Genomic DNA, 18,102 nt, shown 5'->3' on the forward strand with positions numbered 1-18,102 from the left:
TAGGAATGCTGAGTGGATGCCAAGACAGGACGAGCACACTGTGACATTTCTTCAGGATACTCTTTTCACCTCCAATAATTTAGCGCTTTCATTTACAAGAAAGAGTTCAGAGAGATAGGACATAGGCATTGGGAAGAAATGATTCTGAGAGTGCTTGAGCCAGACCCTCATTAAACTGCTGTTTAATTGAAGTCTCAGCACCTGTAACCCCACAAAGGTTGCCTTTTTCAAACAGGGCTGTCTATCACAGAGGAAAAAGTAAAATCACATTTTACAACTATATGACAGCTTATTACACCTATCTGGAGACATGCTCAGCGGCAGAGTTTTATAGGGAAAAAAAACTCCTACAGAGTTGTTCTCCTCCTGTGTAAGCCTAACTTTGCTTTGATTTCTCATGAATATTCACAAGAACTTTACAGGAAGTTCGCTGACAGAATCTCCATCCTTAGTGCTGTTTCCTTCAGTGACTGAGGTTTATAAATGCCAAGTGACTGTAGCTATTTTGAGCAGCACAACACTCGTAGTTGTGGTTCATCACTGCTAGGATGTGTTTTAGGTCTTGGAGGGGGGTGGAAATTTGGGCTTGTGGTTGTTTGTTTCTGTACAATCTCCAAGTACCAAGAAAAGGAGACAAAAACCACCACCACCAACAACAAAACCCCTCAACCCCCCAAAAAACACATTTCAAACTTCTTTTCTGTTGTTTCCTTTTGGAAGGAGCTATTTGGGGGTTTTTTGAGTAAGCTCAGAAGAAAGGCAAGCCAAGTGTATATGGGGGACAAAAAGGGCAACCGGGACCATGGTAAAAAACAGGGAGGTAACCAAACGGACACTGTTTGACACTGGTCGTCCTCCCATTCTGCTGCAGACACTTTTGTCTGGACTCCCCGCCTGACAGTCTGCATAGTGACCACATTCGTGAAGAGAGAAAGACAAAAAGTGCGCTTTGGCTTGGGCCTGCTGAGGGCAAGGAGAAGGTGTTAAGTGCCCCGAGCAGAGAGGCCGATACATCTCCAGTTTGTGCATTTTGCACTTGCCAGCTTAGACGCTGGCTGGTGCCCAGAGGAGACTGCCAGCTCCATCCCAGTGACTTGTTCCCGACCTTGCAGCGACTCTTCCCTTGTGCTGCGGTGGGGAAGGCTAGGGAAATCAGATGCATTAAAACTGAGACAGTAGGTAGAGCAAAATGTTTCTTTTCATCCGGATCAGTTCCATACAAGCACATCTGCCGGCAGAAAAGCCTGTATGTGCTCTGAGGGTAGGTAGGATTCTCTGTCTAGATGTATAAAACACCGCAAAGCAGCAAAGCCAAATGCGACCATTCCAGGATTTCTAATAGTACTGATGTGCTGTGGTAACTAAATGCAAAGGAAACCTGAACCAAACACCATCCAAGCAGAAAATATCGTGTTCTGAAGTAGCGTCCCAAAGAGAGATTTTGCTATATTCTACTCAAGAATAGCTGCTAAGACCACAGACTGCACTCCCTGGCGCTTGTCTGGAGAGCAAGTAGGGTACTTGTACTGATGAAGATGCAAAATGCCTATTAAAATGAGGAAGAAGAAGATTCTGCCATCCAGAAGATGCTGCTCTTGCTGGCTTCCCCACGGTTGACAAGCTTTGGCAGGCGATTCCACATCAAGGTTAGGAGCAGCACGACTTTGGGAGGGACTTTCCACCTTCACTCCATTAAAAAACATTGCTGGTTTTGGTCCTAGCTACCTAGAGGCAGCATTTCACAAAGACGCTTGTTCCTAAAGTCCTGATGTACAAATGAGCAGTGGGCTGCGAGATGGTGCAAAGCGTGAGCAGTATATGGCTTATTATGGGTTATTACTGGTTGCGCAAGCCTGATTATGAGAGAGTGTTCCCTGAGAGCCTACTTGGCTCTGACACTGCCTGCACAAATCTTCTGAGTAGGAAGTTTTCCAGCATCACTTCCAACAACTCCTAGGTCTTAAAGAGACAAAGACGAAACAACATGCCAAAGCCTGGCCTTGGCTGAGACATGAATGCTTGTGCTGACACTACCAGGCCTATGGAAACCTATTCCTATTTGAAAGAAGAAACCTATCAAGCAAGCAAACAAAAAACCTATCAATGATATAATAAATCTAAGACAACAACTAGCTTACTAAGCCTGAGGAATACCAGCACTGGATTTCCACCCTGTTCTCCTGCAGCAAGCGACACCTGAGTGCAGGACCAGCCTGTCCTACTTCTCTATCCTCATGTAGAATAAAGGACAGATGCAGACCAAATTAACACTCCTCTTCAAAAGAATCTGGTTGTATCTGTCCGGGACACATACATACCAAAATGAAATTGTATTGGACTGTCTTTGAGGAAAAATGCTAGATACTAAAGGACTGTAATTTCCTTTCTTTTGTAAATCCAAGGTTTATGCTCACTATCTAGAGCTTGTACTATTCAATCTATCATGAAAACAAAGTAATTTTCATGGTCTCAGCTTTCCTAAATGTAGTCTTGCATCTTAAAATACAACCTACATTCTTTGTTCCAATTACAAGACATTATACTTGCTTGTGCTAGAACAAACACTTTGAATAAGTCCACTTCAAGCAGTCCCGAACACTTTGTATGACTGACTTTTCTACCAATTTTTGTGTTATATGCAAATAATGATATGTTTTATGATATGTTTTCATCCAGATAGCTAACTAACAACAGATTAGAAAACTGGGATAAATAAATTTAAAAATCCCATGGACACTTCTAAGAATAATTTTTCTTTTTTCTCTAAGAGTTTACGAATAGCTCTGTCCTCTTTCTGGCTAGATGGATGTTTTCTTGCTTAAAACAAAAAAAAGCAGAAAAGAAACATACAAAAATAGAAGTTTCTGGTGAAGAGCAGATATTCCATTTTCCTATGAGCAGCTCCAGAGGCATGACCATTTGTTTGGCTTGAGCTTGAGCTGCCAGAGAGAATACGCTCACACTTGAAAATGCTGAGGCTGAAACCCTGGAGAAGCAGTTAAAGGAAATTCATTGGCCACACCAGAAGTAGGTGCTAGGTAATAAAGAGAAATGGCAGGAGCCACCTTATGGTCAACAGGTAGTGGTGCGGGGGAAGTAATAATTTAAGATTAAAACTCAATTTTGGGCTGTAGCCACAAAATGACCTATACATGCACGCAGACATACATCCAGACTCCAGCCTTGTCCACGTGCAGACACAGCAACTCCAGATGCACGTCTGCAAGGGAAGATTTTATCAAGTGGGTGATTTCTGTATTGGAAACCAGAAAATATAAAGTCTGTGACTGAACCTTTTGGAAGTTATTATTCCCATAAAAGGAGCAGCATATTGTCCATGCGCTCTCCGGTCTCCTCTGTCCCAGGGAACAGACTGGCAGAGCTGCAAGCGAGAGTGAGATGAAAGCAGCTCTCACACTACTTGTCCCACTGAGGATGGAGCCAAGGACACGGGAGCCAACCACAGCTAAATCTACCAGATTTTGTCAGTGAGAGCTCCAAGCTGACTGCCCTGTTCCCTAAGCCAAAATCAAACAATAAGTTGGAACAAGTCTCTGCAGTCAATACATGTCCATGGGAATTTCAATTCTTAATTTAAACAAGACTGAATGATTACAGTGAAGTTTCAGCAAAACATTAGCGTCCATGCTGATGTGTACTAACACTGTGAAAAATGATTAGCTCATTAATTCCAGGCACTGTATTCATTGCAAACCCATAATACAGCCTTAATTTTGCAAACAGATGCGCTAATGCCGATCCAAACACCACCGAGATTAGCAATTCTTTTCACACGCAGAGAACACAGGGAGAGGAATGCAGGCGAGGACTGGCGAAAAACTAAAACCACAGCACTAAGATCCCCTTTGATGATGAAGGTAAGTGACAGAACAGACACACATACAGTTCAATACAAAACAAATTTTGCTAAGGACTGTAGTTAATCTGATTGCTCTTACTAAAAGGAAAATAAAATAAAATAACAGAGTGAATTAAGAAGGCACATTCAAATACAACCACTGAGTTTCTTAGGGCTCTTAGATACCTAAAGTATGAAAACTCCTCTAAAATACAACATTAAAAATGCAAGAAAACATGAAAAAGGCAAAAAAAAATACATCTGTGCTCTACATCTAAGATAAAAGAGTCCTCTAAAAGTAGTAGAGTCACAATGAGTGGTTAATTTAAAAAAAAAAAAAGTCCTCATCTTTCTTTTTCAATTTAATTTTCTACATAATAAAGATGGAATTAGAAAAATAAGTAAAAATCAATCTCTTACCCTGGAAAAATAACCACACCTTACAGCAGTTATTGTGATGGTCTAAAGCACAATCTCTTGAAAGAATTTACCACTTTGACATGAACCTCCAAGAGGTCTAATCAAACCTGTAATTTGAATATTCCTGAACTGGACAGTCAGAAAGTCTGAGATCAGTTCAGACTTATTCTTTGATGTCCACCTCTACTTAAAACGATTTTTCTAAAACTTAGGTCCAGTGCAAACCAATGGAGATTCCCGTTCTGAGTTTTCTGAAGCCTATTATTAACACCATCATTACACTCTTCAGGGATGTGCTTTACAATCTGATCTGTGGACAACTCTTCTGTGAAAGATGAAGAAAATCGCATTTTTTAAAACCTGTATGTTATTTTGTAGTCTGTTCACATAAAAATATCTAAATGGATCAACAACTCCTTCAGAAGATAGCGGGGTCCACCAACTGAGAAGATGATTAAAAACTAATGATGTAATGCAGAAGACTACTTCAGTATTATAAGTTAAATCCTTCTTATTGCAAAAAGGGCAGCAATCTATTTCCAATAAATCACAAAATATTTTATTATTTTCAAGAACTAATATACCTACGATCATTGACAGCAAATGTGATAAGCATACATCTCTCATTAATTAATGTTAAAAGCATTGTTCCAGTAGCAAAGAATCTTTTTTGAGCTTTATGTAGCAGTGCATCACCAGAGAAAGGGGGGCCTTTTACATTTCTTCTTCTTTTGTGCTGTCCTGTTTTTGTAAGACCATACCTTTTACACATTATATTTGGACTACAAAAAATGTACATCTTTAAAAACCTTGGATATATATATCTTAGAGAGGAAAACATAAAAGTGCTTATGAGTTTCAGTTAAGACCATCTTCAACAGGAAGCCCCCAAATAGTTATAAAGTCTCCTGCAAGTTTGCAAAGACAAACACTCTACATCATTCTGCTAAAAGACTGTCAAATACTTACTGTGAAGATACTGAGCAATGTTTATTATCCGTTCATCTGTTAACTTCCCAGCTTTTGTTATCTTGACACATTTCAACTGACTTAAAGGATCTCTTGATTCAATCCAACAAATTGTGTCCTCTTTGTAAATATAATCTAGTGTAAAAATTGCAGATCCTTTCACGGGAGTTCGGGTAGACGCTCTGCTTCCATTAAGATATAAGACCTCAATTGTTTCAGAGCTTGCAACCAGCAGAAGTGGAGGTCTATCGGTGGGCTCTAAAAACAAAGCAAAGAGAAATTAAAGTGTTAACAGACTGTAACAGACCATATTTATCTTTCCAGGTTTAATGTAGTTTTATATGCTTTTACCTGCATGTTTTAAGAGACATAATAAATCGCCTTTTTGTTTTGATTCTCATACCTATCACATATACCAAATTACGACTCTATTTTATCCTGCTGTTACAATGGTTCACATCATTAAAGAAAATTAATTACCTTAGCCATAGCTTCTGTTAAATTCAAAGCATCATTATTACAACATTTTTCATATCTAAATCATAAAAAGAAATACAAGTTATGCAAATCATTTCTATCTGGATTACTGACATTGTTAAAAGAATATAGGTCAGGAAAAACTGAAGAACTTATAAGTATACCTGAAATAGTAAGATACTTTTCATATTTCAGTCTGTAAAATAAGACAAAAACTGCGTGAATGCAGCTTAAAGAAAGCCTAATGCACTGAAACCTGGCTACGTCACACACGTGATAAGCACAATACCAGGGCAGAAAGCTTTATGCAGTGGAGTGTCCTGACAGCGAAAAAGGAACGGAGAATGTGAAGTTTCCACTAGGAAAACATTCAGGTCACAATAAAAAGTACATAAGGGGAAGCAACTCATAGTATCACATGCAACTTCAAGTGAGGCCTCTCGTCACATTCACCTGAATCACTTTGACCAGAAGTCCTGCTAATAATTTATAACAATACTTGAACAATGTGTGAATAACGAAGAAAACAACAATACCTGGAAAGTGAAGAAGACTCCCCGAGGGAGGAAGACATGAAAATAAGGTATCCATAAAGACTGGATTGTGTAACCAGGAACTACAGTACCCAAAGCCCAACTGCTGGAAGTTACGGGCAAGTGTATATAGTGGAATTTTCACAGCATCCACAAATACTTTTTCTTGTAGGCTAGGATTAAAACACACCTAGTCAACTCAATGCAGCTTTTCAGTCTTTAGCAGAGGAAGGCACCTCATTCATACAAGCAGATCCTTGCCTGCAAAGAAGAGATCTCTGCTTTGACTGAGCTGTCGAGGGAGACTCAAGCGTGGAGTCGCTGCCCTCCCCGCAGAGCTGCTGTCGCGCGGGACCGAGCACACCCACTGCAGCACGGGCCCAGCAACACGCTGCTGCTTAACTGCAACGGAAACAATTGCTGCTAAAAGTTGCCACCACAGGCAGCAGAATGTTTTTCAGCTAATGATTAAAGTAGAACCACACAAATACAGAAATGTCTTGGAGGGGAAAACAGGTTTGTAGCGCTACGGATAGCAGGCTGTTGATAACAGCAAGCTCAAGAGTCGATGCAAGAAGTTGCTACACTACTCCTGGAACAAAGTGTTTTCCCCCATACCCGTCATATGTCCTGTTCAAGGATGTCACCATAACCCTTAATCTGCTTTATTTTCCTGACTGCTTGATGGACAGAATGAATTTTACCTGTTTTGTTTTCCTGCAGAGAATCTATGGAAGTATAACAGGTAATTCAAGAACTACTCACACCTATTTATATGCCAAAGGTGACAACAGATGGACTGTGCCAAAGAAATACTGAATGAGTTAGTGCTGTCAGATGCAGTATTTCCAGATGAAAGTATGATTTTCAACATAGAGTAGCTGCTTATACAGGACCCAAATTGACTGAGCCTCACTGAATGTCTAAAGCTGTTCCTGAAGACTTAGCAGAAATGCTGACCCCCAAGACAAGGTGACCACACAGAATTTTGCAGAACTTCTTTGTAAGGAGATTGAAATTCCCTGAGAAATTATTATTTAAAGTTGCTTTATGTTTAATTGGGCAACAGTGATGTCTATTTTTGCAATGAGATATGTTCACAGGAGTCAGTTAATGGGAATTTGTCCCCTGCAACATGGTCAACAACATTACAGCACGTCCCATTCATTTGCAAAATTATATAATGTTGGCAAGTGGGCCAACTTGCAGAAGCTGTGTGTTGAAAATTTTGCCCTAAAACCTACAGTCTCACACTGCCATTGCCAAGCATGTGTGAAAAACGTTTGTGTTGCTAAGTCAAGAGCTCTCATCCCAAAGCAACCTGCTTACATTCAAAGGAATAAATCAGGGTTTAAATGCTGTATTTAAATGTAGTATTTTCAATCAACATTCTACTTAATAAAGTTTTCAAAATTTTACGGAGTAATTCTAGCTGAAAGAATGGAGAAAAAAAATTACACACATCAAAGGACCTGACAAATAATACTTCATCAGCAAGTCTGATTAAAGAGAAAAAAACGCTTAGTGAATACACTGCTTAGTGGTCTCCATTGAAATCCACAGAAGTAGGCGTTAAAGTTTATTCTTTGGTATAACATACTTTTATTTAAACATTCCTTTTGCATTTTGTTTACTTTGTTACCAAAAATTTTCTTTTCCACAATGGACCAGCATGTATTCTTTTCCAAGGTGGCTTTCATTGACTCTTTTCCTATTGTTTTTCTTTCTATAAAGTGTACTCTACCTTGCGACGTGCATTTTCTCTCTCCAGTAAACCTGGTGTTCACATCTGCAAAACCACACTTCCCGAAATTTATTCCTTTCCTAACGTACTTTGTCCTCACCTTTCTCACATTCAGTTCCAACAATATATCACTGATATCCATACAAAAAAGTATTTGAAAAATGCGAAAGGTATGTAAAGACAGAAAGGAATTGAACTTGTTTAAGAAAAGCAACTTCTTGTAAAGCGGGATAAGCCACGGGTGAAGCTCCCTGGCCTCGCTTTTCCAAAAGAGAAATATGTGCAAGGTCATAACAGAGAACCACTTCCCTTCGTGGAGTGTTTTGAACTGACCTATTGAAAACTATAACAAGGATTTAATACCTCACTAAACTCTGGAGAAAGGTTGTATTTTAGTATTAATGTCTAAGACATAAGGGAATTCCGAAAAAGAATTAGTGTCGAAACTCCTGAGCAGCGGTTGTAATCAAAGCTGGCGCCAGACAAAGGAATCATAAGTATTCTTGGCACTGCTAAGAGCTTCTACTTTGCAGGCGCTATTAAACATTTAAAACACATCTGTATTCTTGCAGAACTTATCCAGAAACCAGATTACTGAGCTTGAAATTATATTTTTCAAGCAGTCCTGAGAAGCAATAATTCAATGGATTGAATCAGTTAATCATGTTTTTTCACAGTATGCTGGGTAACATATTTATTCCAATGGTGCTCAGGTAAGCACTGATGTCCTAGTCACTTATTTAAAAAAAATAAACATGCTTAATTAAAATTATTTTCATCATAAAACTACACACAAAATCATTAAAAATTCTGTATAAAGCATCTTAGTATATATATTGTAAAATGTAGATAAAAACAAAAAAGAAGCTGAAAATTATTTCAGTTTTTTTAGTCACAAATACTACTTTTCCATTTCTCAGGAATGGAATCTATACAGTTTAAAAGTTCAGCAGATGCAGCTAGGATGAGTTACTGTTATTCTTCCCAGAGTTTTCTTTTCCCTTTCATTTTATATGAAAGATAAGAAGTGAACAGTTCTCTAATCCAGGAAAGTTTTACGATTCATCCCGCTTGTCTAAAATGAAAGTATCTTCCTTTGAATTATGTTTAAGATACAATAGTGAAAAAGATGAAAGACTTGCATTCCTTCCCTGCCTGATCTTGTCTAAACGACAGATCAGTAAGCGATGTCACAACAAACAAGGACCTACGGATTTCTGCCCTGCCACCACGGTCCTAGTCCTCCTGTGCAAGACGATCTTCACCAACGCCAGCAGAAAATTTTCATTAGAGCGACATGAAAAGGAGAAAAGCAGAATTCAGGGTTTACCAGCAACCTTGCAACGCACACCTCAGGAGAAGAGTCCTTAAGAGCAAATTCTGAGCACTTCTTAAAAATTTATCCACAATATGCCTAAAAATGGATTATTTTTACTCTCAGGCCTCACAAACTAGTTCTGTGAGGTTTTAAAAGAAAACTGTGTCGTGAAATCAGTTCGCGATGGATGTTTTCTAAAATATCAGAAACAGATTTTTATTTTCATCATTATCAGTTCGCCCTGCTATATTTGTATGACAAACGTTTCTTATCCCATGGTGTTTCTCTCTAGGTAGGCTAGGAAGAAATAAAGCACACCAGGTACTTTTGGAAGAAAGACAGCTTTTTCCTAAGCTAAAGATTTCCAGTTCTGCCGCTTTGTTTCCTTACATATTCTTTTCATCAGGTGCAGGCCTTGACATAGCGGCATAACATTTTGGTAAACAAGCTCTAGAACGCTGTTCAGCAAAGTGACATTTTGTTTCATTTTCACCGCGGAAAAAGTCATTAACTGCTTTATACATAAAAAAAAAAAAGCGTGGTTAAAAAGTCTGGAAAAAAACACAGTGTGCCCCCAGCTGTTTTGATACCCATTTTAACATCCTTCCCAAAGGTACTGCGTAGCTAAAAGTTTCAGGCTCCAAAGTTATTTAAATGAGCTGAGGAAGAAAATGCAGAATTTAATGACGTATAAACCTACCCACCTTTACAGCTAAGCATTTGGCTGCCTAAAGGGCAGAAAACCAGCAACTTCGGCGAACGTCTTTGCTAATTTGCTTGTGCAGAAACACCGTCTGGGGGCGACGGGCTCCGAAGCGAGGGGGAGCTGGGGGAGCCCTCCGGCGGCCGCGGCGCCCACCCACGGGTGCCCCCAGGGCCGCCGGCCCGCTCAGCCCCGCACGGCGCCCGCAGCCTCCGCCGCCGCGGCGTGACGAGGACTAACGGAGAGGAAGACGCTGGATTCTCTCTCAGCAAATATTTAAGCAAGCTCAGTTTGCTAAAACATGGCAGAGGAGCGCTACCGCTTGTCGTCGTCACGTATTCGGCTGCGTCTGGGATCTCGGCATGGAGAGCAATTCGTATCATTAGCAGGTTCGCTGTCATGAACATGAGAAAGTTTTACCTAATGCCTAACCTAAACCTCTGTTGCTGCTTATCTACCTTGCACACGCAGAACAGAATATTCCTTAGTTCATTTGCTTTAAATATTTGATGACAGTTTTTGTCAAATGCAGACAAAGGGGATAGTTTGCTCTTCCCAGCCTTATTTTCTTTAGGCATTTTAAGGAGAAAAAAAAGGTGACGTTTTTCCTCAGAAGTCTTGGGTTTTCTTTCCTAGATACCTATGTACTCCTAAACAGTTTTCTCTTGGAGTCTATCCTGGATGCAGCATCCCAGCTGAAGCTTTCCCACTGCTGAGTAGCTATCAGGATTACTTCAGATGTCTTGCAAGGAATAATCCCACTTACACATACCAGGATGGACCCTGCCCCTCCTCCCCCAACCGTAGGACATTTGGGACTCATTTTTGACTTGGGATCCATGACACATTTTAGCTACTTTCCTACAGAACTGGTCCCTGGTTAGTTGTTCATCGATCCTCATCCGTGCAGGGCAGCACCTTGCTTTCCTCCCTGCTTGAACCTTATCCTACAAGGCAGCAACTTGCGAAAAGCAAGCTGTATTATCAGCCTACTTATGAAGGTAAGGGCAAGGGCCAAGGAAGGCTACCTGCTGGTCTGCGGTACTTCCCTGTTTGCCCCCCTCCAGCTGGGTCCTGTGAGGCAGCCTAAGTTATTACAAGCCTTGGAGCTGCTGCAGCATTTGGCGACAGAAACGCCATCATTCCCGTGCCAGGCTTCTTTCAGACCTCCGGGCGCTATGAAGTATTTGGTTGAAATATTCCACATCTTGATTATCTAATCCAGCATTGCCTCAAGGAAAAGTTATGTTTACGCGCAGAACCAACGAAACAAGAGCAACACTCATTTCTTCACAGCACCATGATCTTGATTTGTACTATCCCGCAGTGATTTCTCTGATTAATGACTAGTGATTCCCTGCTGCAAATATCAGAAAAGACGAAAACTGCTGGAAAATAAATATGATGAGGTACTACAAAAGACGGAGGAGTTCTTCTCCGTTAATGCTGAGGAGACTCATTTCAGCGAGACCACCAAGACACTGACAGCTCTCTACAGCACTCGGCTGCTGCTCAGCCTGCTGGATCCAAGACAGGAAACTCGGAGACTCGTCTCAGCTCCGGTACTAGCACCGTGAAAACTTCCTGATCGAGAATTATTTTATTGATTGATTTTTTATGTAGTGGAGGAAGAAGCATATTAAAATATTTTTACTTGGTATGGAATTTCCTACATTACACTACTTATCTCAGTGATTTGGTTTTCAATCTATAGCTATGTTATGTGGATCAATACAAAATTTGATAGAAACAATAACAACTCATACTCTTACTGGTGCTCAAGACTGAGCATGCTTAGCAATGCCTTTTCTTTGAAGTAGCCTCAAAAAACACTAGATTTTCACATTTTATAATGGTAAAATACCTACAGAAGACTTAAAAAAAAAACCCCGAATGCAGAAGCCTAAATAAAAATATAACAAATATAGTTTTACACTTGGGTCTTGAATCATCAAGGGTGTTGAATCGATTGAATAAGAAAGGCTTGTTTTTTTTTTAAAAAAAGGTTGCTAAGTCAATGTGCTGAATAAGAAAATACTTTGCACAATACAGCTTCATTAAACACAATTCACTAATTCCCTCAAATACCCAATTCATTATTACTAATGAAAATATGCATTAAGTAACAAAGAAAGCCTAGCGTGAATATGTTCATAATGAAATTCACCTCTTGGGATATTTCAAGGACAAAGCAATCTCATGTCTTTTTTTATCCTAAGGGTACAATTACCTCATGATAATTTCCTCTGCCTTGTCACCATCTCCGCTATCTTAACCGAGTAAACAGCTTATTTTGTTTGTGTGGGGAAAATCTTTGACTTATTTATGAAAAGGGAAACTGGTAACTGTTCTAATCTTGGCTGCATTGAGTATTCATGTTAATTAATAATAACCATATAATAACTTTAAAATAATGTCCTTGGGGTATTGTCATAGTATGTGCAAAGTGTTCCAGGGTCATTAAGGGTGCATCTTTTAATAAAGTGAAGGAAAGTCCATCTCTTCTTAGTATGCATTTCTATCTATTTTTTCACATATATCCTATAGACAGAACCAAAAAAAAAAAAAAAAGAATGTTTTCATTAAGGTAAAAAGAGTTTAAAACTTACCGTTTTTGACCTTGCAAGATTTGTTATCAGGCTGAAGTACATAACCCTCCACACAGCTACAAGTGTATGATCCGTCTGTATTTGCACACATCTGGCTACAGCTTCCATACGTATTACATTCATCCAAATCTAAAGGAGAGTTTGTTTAAAGATAAAAGAAAAGAAAAGAATAAGGAAATTCAACAAAAAATCAGAATTCTTAGAGTAAAGTTAAGTCATTAAGGTATGATGCTTTATTTTTTCCCCTTCTCAAACCTTGACCTTATTGCGGGTCTTGGCTGCTGAACTTACTCTAGTAACCAAATAGAAGATCAAGAGTTTTCAAGTTTAATTGCTGTTAATTTTGAAAGAAAAAACCTTCATTTCTTCAATTAGCATCCAGTGTCTACATCATGTCAGGGACACATTTGGGCTCTTGTTTCTATTAGAGACCACTTTCACCTGCATTTACAATTATCAGGGACCATAAATGAAACAACATTTCCAGAGAGGAAATGATTGATTATCCTTCTCAACCTATTTATGCTGGAAATGTCTTACAGCTCCTTAAAGGAACTGTCACAACTTCTGCATTAAACCATCATCCACTACATCAAAAACTATATATTCCTCTAACAAATATAAAGAACTATTTTCTCAACTAGGCTATACAGGCATACATGGAGGGCCGTGAGGCTCTGAGCAAGCGCCCAAGCTCTCCAGCCTGTCATTAACTGCTCCGTACGGTGTCTAGGCCAGATGTGGCCGAGAGCCCGGGCTCGTGTCCTGTCCTCTGCGCCTGGCAGCCACTCCGCAGTCACGGGAAAGGCGAGGAATGTTATTCCTGCCGCCATCAGCAGTAGCCACACGGCCAAACCCAGCTGCCAGCCTAGAAGAGGCCATGGATTTTACCCGTCAGGACAGTTGTTTCTGGTGCCACACAACACCCTGGGGAGTAACCAACACGCACCGCTACCGGCGCTGCCGGGCTTCACAAGCGACAGAAGCCGCTGAGCCACTTAATGAAACACTTCATACGTATATCTGCTTTCAGGTCAAGAGCAGCAACAGAACAGTAATTCACACGTGGTTTTATGCTGTTACTGTAATACTTTTCACATTAATCTTTTGTGTAAGCAGATATATACAGTTTAATAAGCTGATCTCGGAAAGAATCCCCACTCACGGAAGATTTCTACAGCTCCGTTATTATCCATCTGCAAGGAAGCACTAGGAAGCCTGGGGTTAACTTTACAGCATATTTCTTATTTACCTCTGCAGCTTCTTCCATCACTGCTTGCTTCATATCCATCTTCACAGTAACACCTGGTGCCATTCCTTGTAATGGCGCATTTGTATCGGCAATTCATCTGTTGGCATTTGGGTAGCAATTCTGTAAAGAAAAACAGTCAGAGCAAAATGTTATTAAATGTTCATTCTGATTATCGCTATATCACAAACTTCCCAGCTTTTATATATATGTGCATGTCTCAGGAAGGAAACAACATCACTAGCTGTTTACACTGGTTGTTGCTGTTAGAAATGTGTTATGACACATAATACGTGGCGAAAAGCTTGCTTTGAAAATTGCATTTCAGCCAGATAATGAAAAGAAATCAGTATCTACTTCTATCCAAAGTTGCTCACAAGTTCATGGCTTAGGTGTACTTTTGCTCCGCTTAGACCTCCATTTTTTGCATATCAGTCATTTTCAGTCAAAGTGATGATTTGGGGGAAAAAAGCAAACAAACCTCAAACAGTTAGATTACAGTTATAAAAAACAGCCAAGGTTATGAGAAAGGTTTCAACATCTACGTCTTTCCTATCCCTCATATCAATTGATTTGCTATCTTTTGAAAGCTTGTTTTGATTTACAGATACACATATAACCTTCACAGCAATCCACGGGAGTACATTCCGGTACAATAATTTAATGTTGCACATGTGATGTCGGACAAAAAGTGGACATAACGTATGTCATTACCACTGAAGTCCTTCATAGAATCTATTGCTTCAACCCATACCATCAGCACAAGGCACGATGCTAACAGCCAGAAGCTATGCTGCAGAAACACACGCTGCAATAATTTCTGGCATGAAGCGGCACGGAAGCAAACTAATAAGTTCAGACAATTCTCAGCCCCAAGCTGGATGAAGTATATCAATTATTTTGCCAATCAAAAAAAGAGTATTTTAACGTACAAAAACATTTTTCCCTATAGAAAAATAAGAAAAGCATTGAGGAATACAGCTTAAAGGGTTGAGCTAAAAATAATTTTCATCAGTCAAACCTATATGCGGATGGATCAGAGAATAACCTGGAAAGATTCTGCTATGGAGCTGTCTTAAAGTAACTGGGTATGTCCTACAGAAGAAGAGAAGCCTGTGGTTTAATATGTGGGCACGCTTAAGCCACCTGATCATTATTAATCAAGTTCTACTTGGGGGATAGAATGAAAATGAATATGAAAAAGAATCAGCATCAGCATCTGCGACGCAGGGTTTCAATTCTGGAACGTGCGCCTGTGTCAAAACTAAGCCGACATTTTGGGAGAAAAGCGGCTGTGGTTGGCACCCACAGCTACCGCTTCCTAGCTAGTATAAAAACAGAGAGATGCGTCACACGATTAGCGGAGGAGAGTCCCTGAAGATCTATAATCCACACAGTATGTGGGCTGACTACGGGCTCCTGCACTGGCCGCTGCCAAAATCTGTGCTTTTTCCCAAGGGGCTTGCGGGTTATTCCCCTGTCTTTGTGCCCTCGCGGTAGCAAGAGAACACGGTTTTGGCCGTAGCTTGCTTTGCTGCTTTCTTGTCCCTAGCCTAGGCCTTAAATCTCTTACACCTCTCCAAGAGCAAGTCACTTCCGAAACGCAGACAGGGAAACGTCCCTAAAGATAACTTCAAAAGCAACTGCATGCCGAGGTGTGGAACCGGGACCACGCGGATTATACGCTGTCTGTTTATTTAATACTGCTATCTGAACAAAATTGACATATACATTTCATTTTCTAAGCAAACATGGATCAACCAGCCTTTACAACCTATAATTTTCTCCCTCAAATATTTGTGTTATACAATACAGCCGGTAGCTTTAACCGGACGGTAACTACTTAACTCACAACCGGCCTCTGGATTGTTTGCACGGTGTCCGTAATGGATAGAGAGAGCCAGCAGCTTCAGCGGTAATAGTGCGACCCGCTACGCAGCCAGCCAAGGCCGCTGGGGAGGCGACAACTCATCGGCAAGTGCGTGCCATTAAGGGAAAGTGCCTAAAAATAGCCCATTTCTTCCTTTGTTTCCATAGCATGTTGCATTTCATTGATTTTAAATTACTACAGTATCATGTGGACGACTTTTAAGAAGACCACTGTTGCATTTTCCTTACGGTAGGTATAGCTGAAGTGCTCTGGATAGCTCTCACATCTCATCCCTCATGCTTCCCACACTTTTTGTTTTTCACACCGTCTCTCACAATTGCCTTGGTGTCCTCTTCCCACCTGCTACGCTTTTATAAATCACTTCTACTAGGAAGTATTCCACTAACGCTGCCTTTCCCTGCGCCATTCTTTATATTCACTTCCTTGTGACTGATGTCTGGTCCCATTGATCAAGAACTAATTTCAAATGAGTTTTCTCAAAAAACATGTTTCATGGTCGGTTGCAATAATGGTTTTCAGAGTATTTGGCTGAATTTGAAATAGTTAAAACTAGAGCAGTGAGAAAAACAAAGTTTCTTCTCTCATTTTAACAAGAAGCAGTTATGAAAAGGAGCAATCTTAATCTATTGCTTATCTCAAATTTTACACTGAAACTACTTTTTCTAGTTGCCCTGGAGGGAGGTGGCTGGTTGGCCAGCCAGCAGGGCATCCCTCAAACACACAAGCAATGAGGATTATCATATCATTCTGTCTTCAAACTTTTTCCCTCCATAAAATTACCAGATGATCACAATAGTAATTTGCCTCCATTCACATGCCTGTGAACAGCTTTCCTATTGCTTGTGTGAGAGAGATCTTCATGCTGCAGAACATACATACTCTATCGCAAATTTTCTGCTAAACCTGCTAGGGGAATTCACAAGCAGAGAAGCATAAAATAAAACAACAACGTTGAGGGTAAATAAATGTACTTTCTATCTTACTAATACTTTTATTTTCTTCACTTTAAGTCACTAATCCTGAAAACTTTTGAGAAAAAAATTGAGTCAGTTTGCCTCTGGGGGTGTCTGAAGCACTGAAGGACACGTGTGTTACAGAAAACAATGTCTGACAACCACGGAGGTAGAGAAAATCATGAAGTCGAACATGGGTATTTTTATTACTCCAGATGGGAAATTTAGAGAGATGAAAAGCAGGGACCCCCATTTCTTGTGCTTCCTGCCTTGCTTTAGGATTAAGTAAAATGATGCACCCACTTGGTCTCCCTCTCTCCATGCGAGTTCATATACCAAGTACATAGGTGGTGACGAGTGAGCCTCACTGAGCTTTCCGCCTTCACCACAGCTACAGAAACCTCTGGATTTGTCAAAGCGTGGTATTTCTGCTGCAAGGCTTAAAGGAAGAAGGTGAACCGAGGGAAAGCAACACAAGAGAGCTTTATAGCTCACAGAGAGGCCCACAATTCAAGACATGGAGCTGCAAAGCAAGGCATGCCATTTGCAGAAACACAGAGTAGCAGAAGCAGCTGTGAGTGACTTTAGGTTGATGTATTTTCTCCAAGCCCAGGGAGTACTGACAACTCATCCAGTTCTGATTTAGATCATTTTGTTCAGTGTTTTCTTTCTTTCATAGGAGAGATTCGGAGCAGCAGTTTTTCCTTCCCTGGGTCCCATGAAAGAGTCTCCCTATAGTCGTTTGTCTATCACAAAAGCCACCCTGCTTTCGGAAATACACCCATGTCACCCTGCTTCCCTCCTGCCATGTTCCTCTAACTCCCAGCTGTCTCGTCCATCAGCAGAGTAGCCAACCAGGCAAAGATGCTGCTCATCTCGTGTCCCCTAAAGTGATATTCCTTTGACACCAGCTCGGAGGAGTTGTAAGCTTCTTGGACAAGCTTCCTGCTCCAGCAGGATTTCACAAGAATAAAATACTGGCTTCATTTCTTCCTTCCCTCTTCAAGGAAGTTCATTGCTTACCATAGTTCATTCAAGATAAATGATATAAGGAACCACTATCTTCTCTTGAAAGCCTTTTCAATTAAAGAATTAACCAACTGATCCAACTATGCTTTTTGTCACTTCCTCCTAAACTGATAGGAGTTTCAAAGTTCACTCGAGGTTCTCAAGCTTAGATGTTTTGGCTATGCTTTTATTAAAAAGAAAAGCAACTAAGCTTGCAATTTTTTAGTACCTTAAATTTTTCAGCTACCAGGAATTGTCGAACACTAGAGCTGATTGAATAAGTTGCCTTGGTTAACTTTGCCTTTACTGAGAGGATGAAAAAGGACTAGATTGACACCCAAAGAAATGCATTTAGCTGACATTATTTTT

At 40.2% G+C, this 18,102-nt stretch overlaps 1 protein-coding gene across 1 annotated transcript in view; it reads right to left on the reverse strand.

The window, feature by feature from the left end:
- The window catches only part of LRP1B (LDL receptor related protein 1B), a 572,531-nt gene that overhangs the window by 359,482 nt on the left and 194,947 nt on the right, over positions 1–18,102 (reverse strand). The window contains exons 4-6 of the mRNA XM_026088976.1: positions 13,885–14,004; positions 12,633–12,761; positions 5,249–5,506 (exon numbers count right to left, since the gene is read on the reverse strand). Coding sequence (XP_025944761.1) covers positions 5,249–5,506; positions 12,633–12,761; positions 13,885–14,004 — 507 coding nt within the window. The remainder of the gene's footprint in view (positions 1–5,248; positions 5,507–12,632; positions 12,762–13,884; positions 14,005–18,102) is intronic.

Source organism: Apteryx rowi, unplaced genomic scaffold (assembly GCF_003343035.1).
Source record: "Apteryx rowi isolate R43461 unplaced genomic scaffold, aptRow1 scaffold_8, whole genome shotgun sequence".
Classification (NCBI taxonomy): domain Eukaryota; kingdom Metazoa; phylum Chordata; class Aves; order Apterygiformes; family Apterygidae; genus Apteryx; species Apteryx rowi.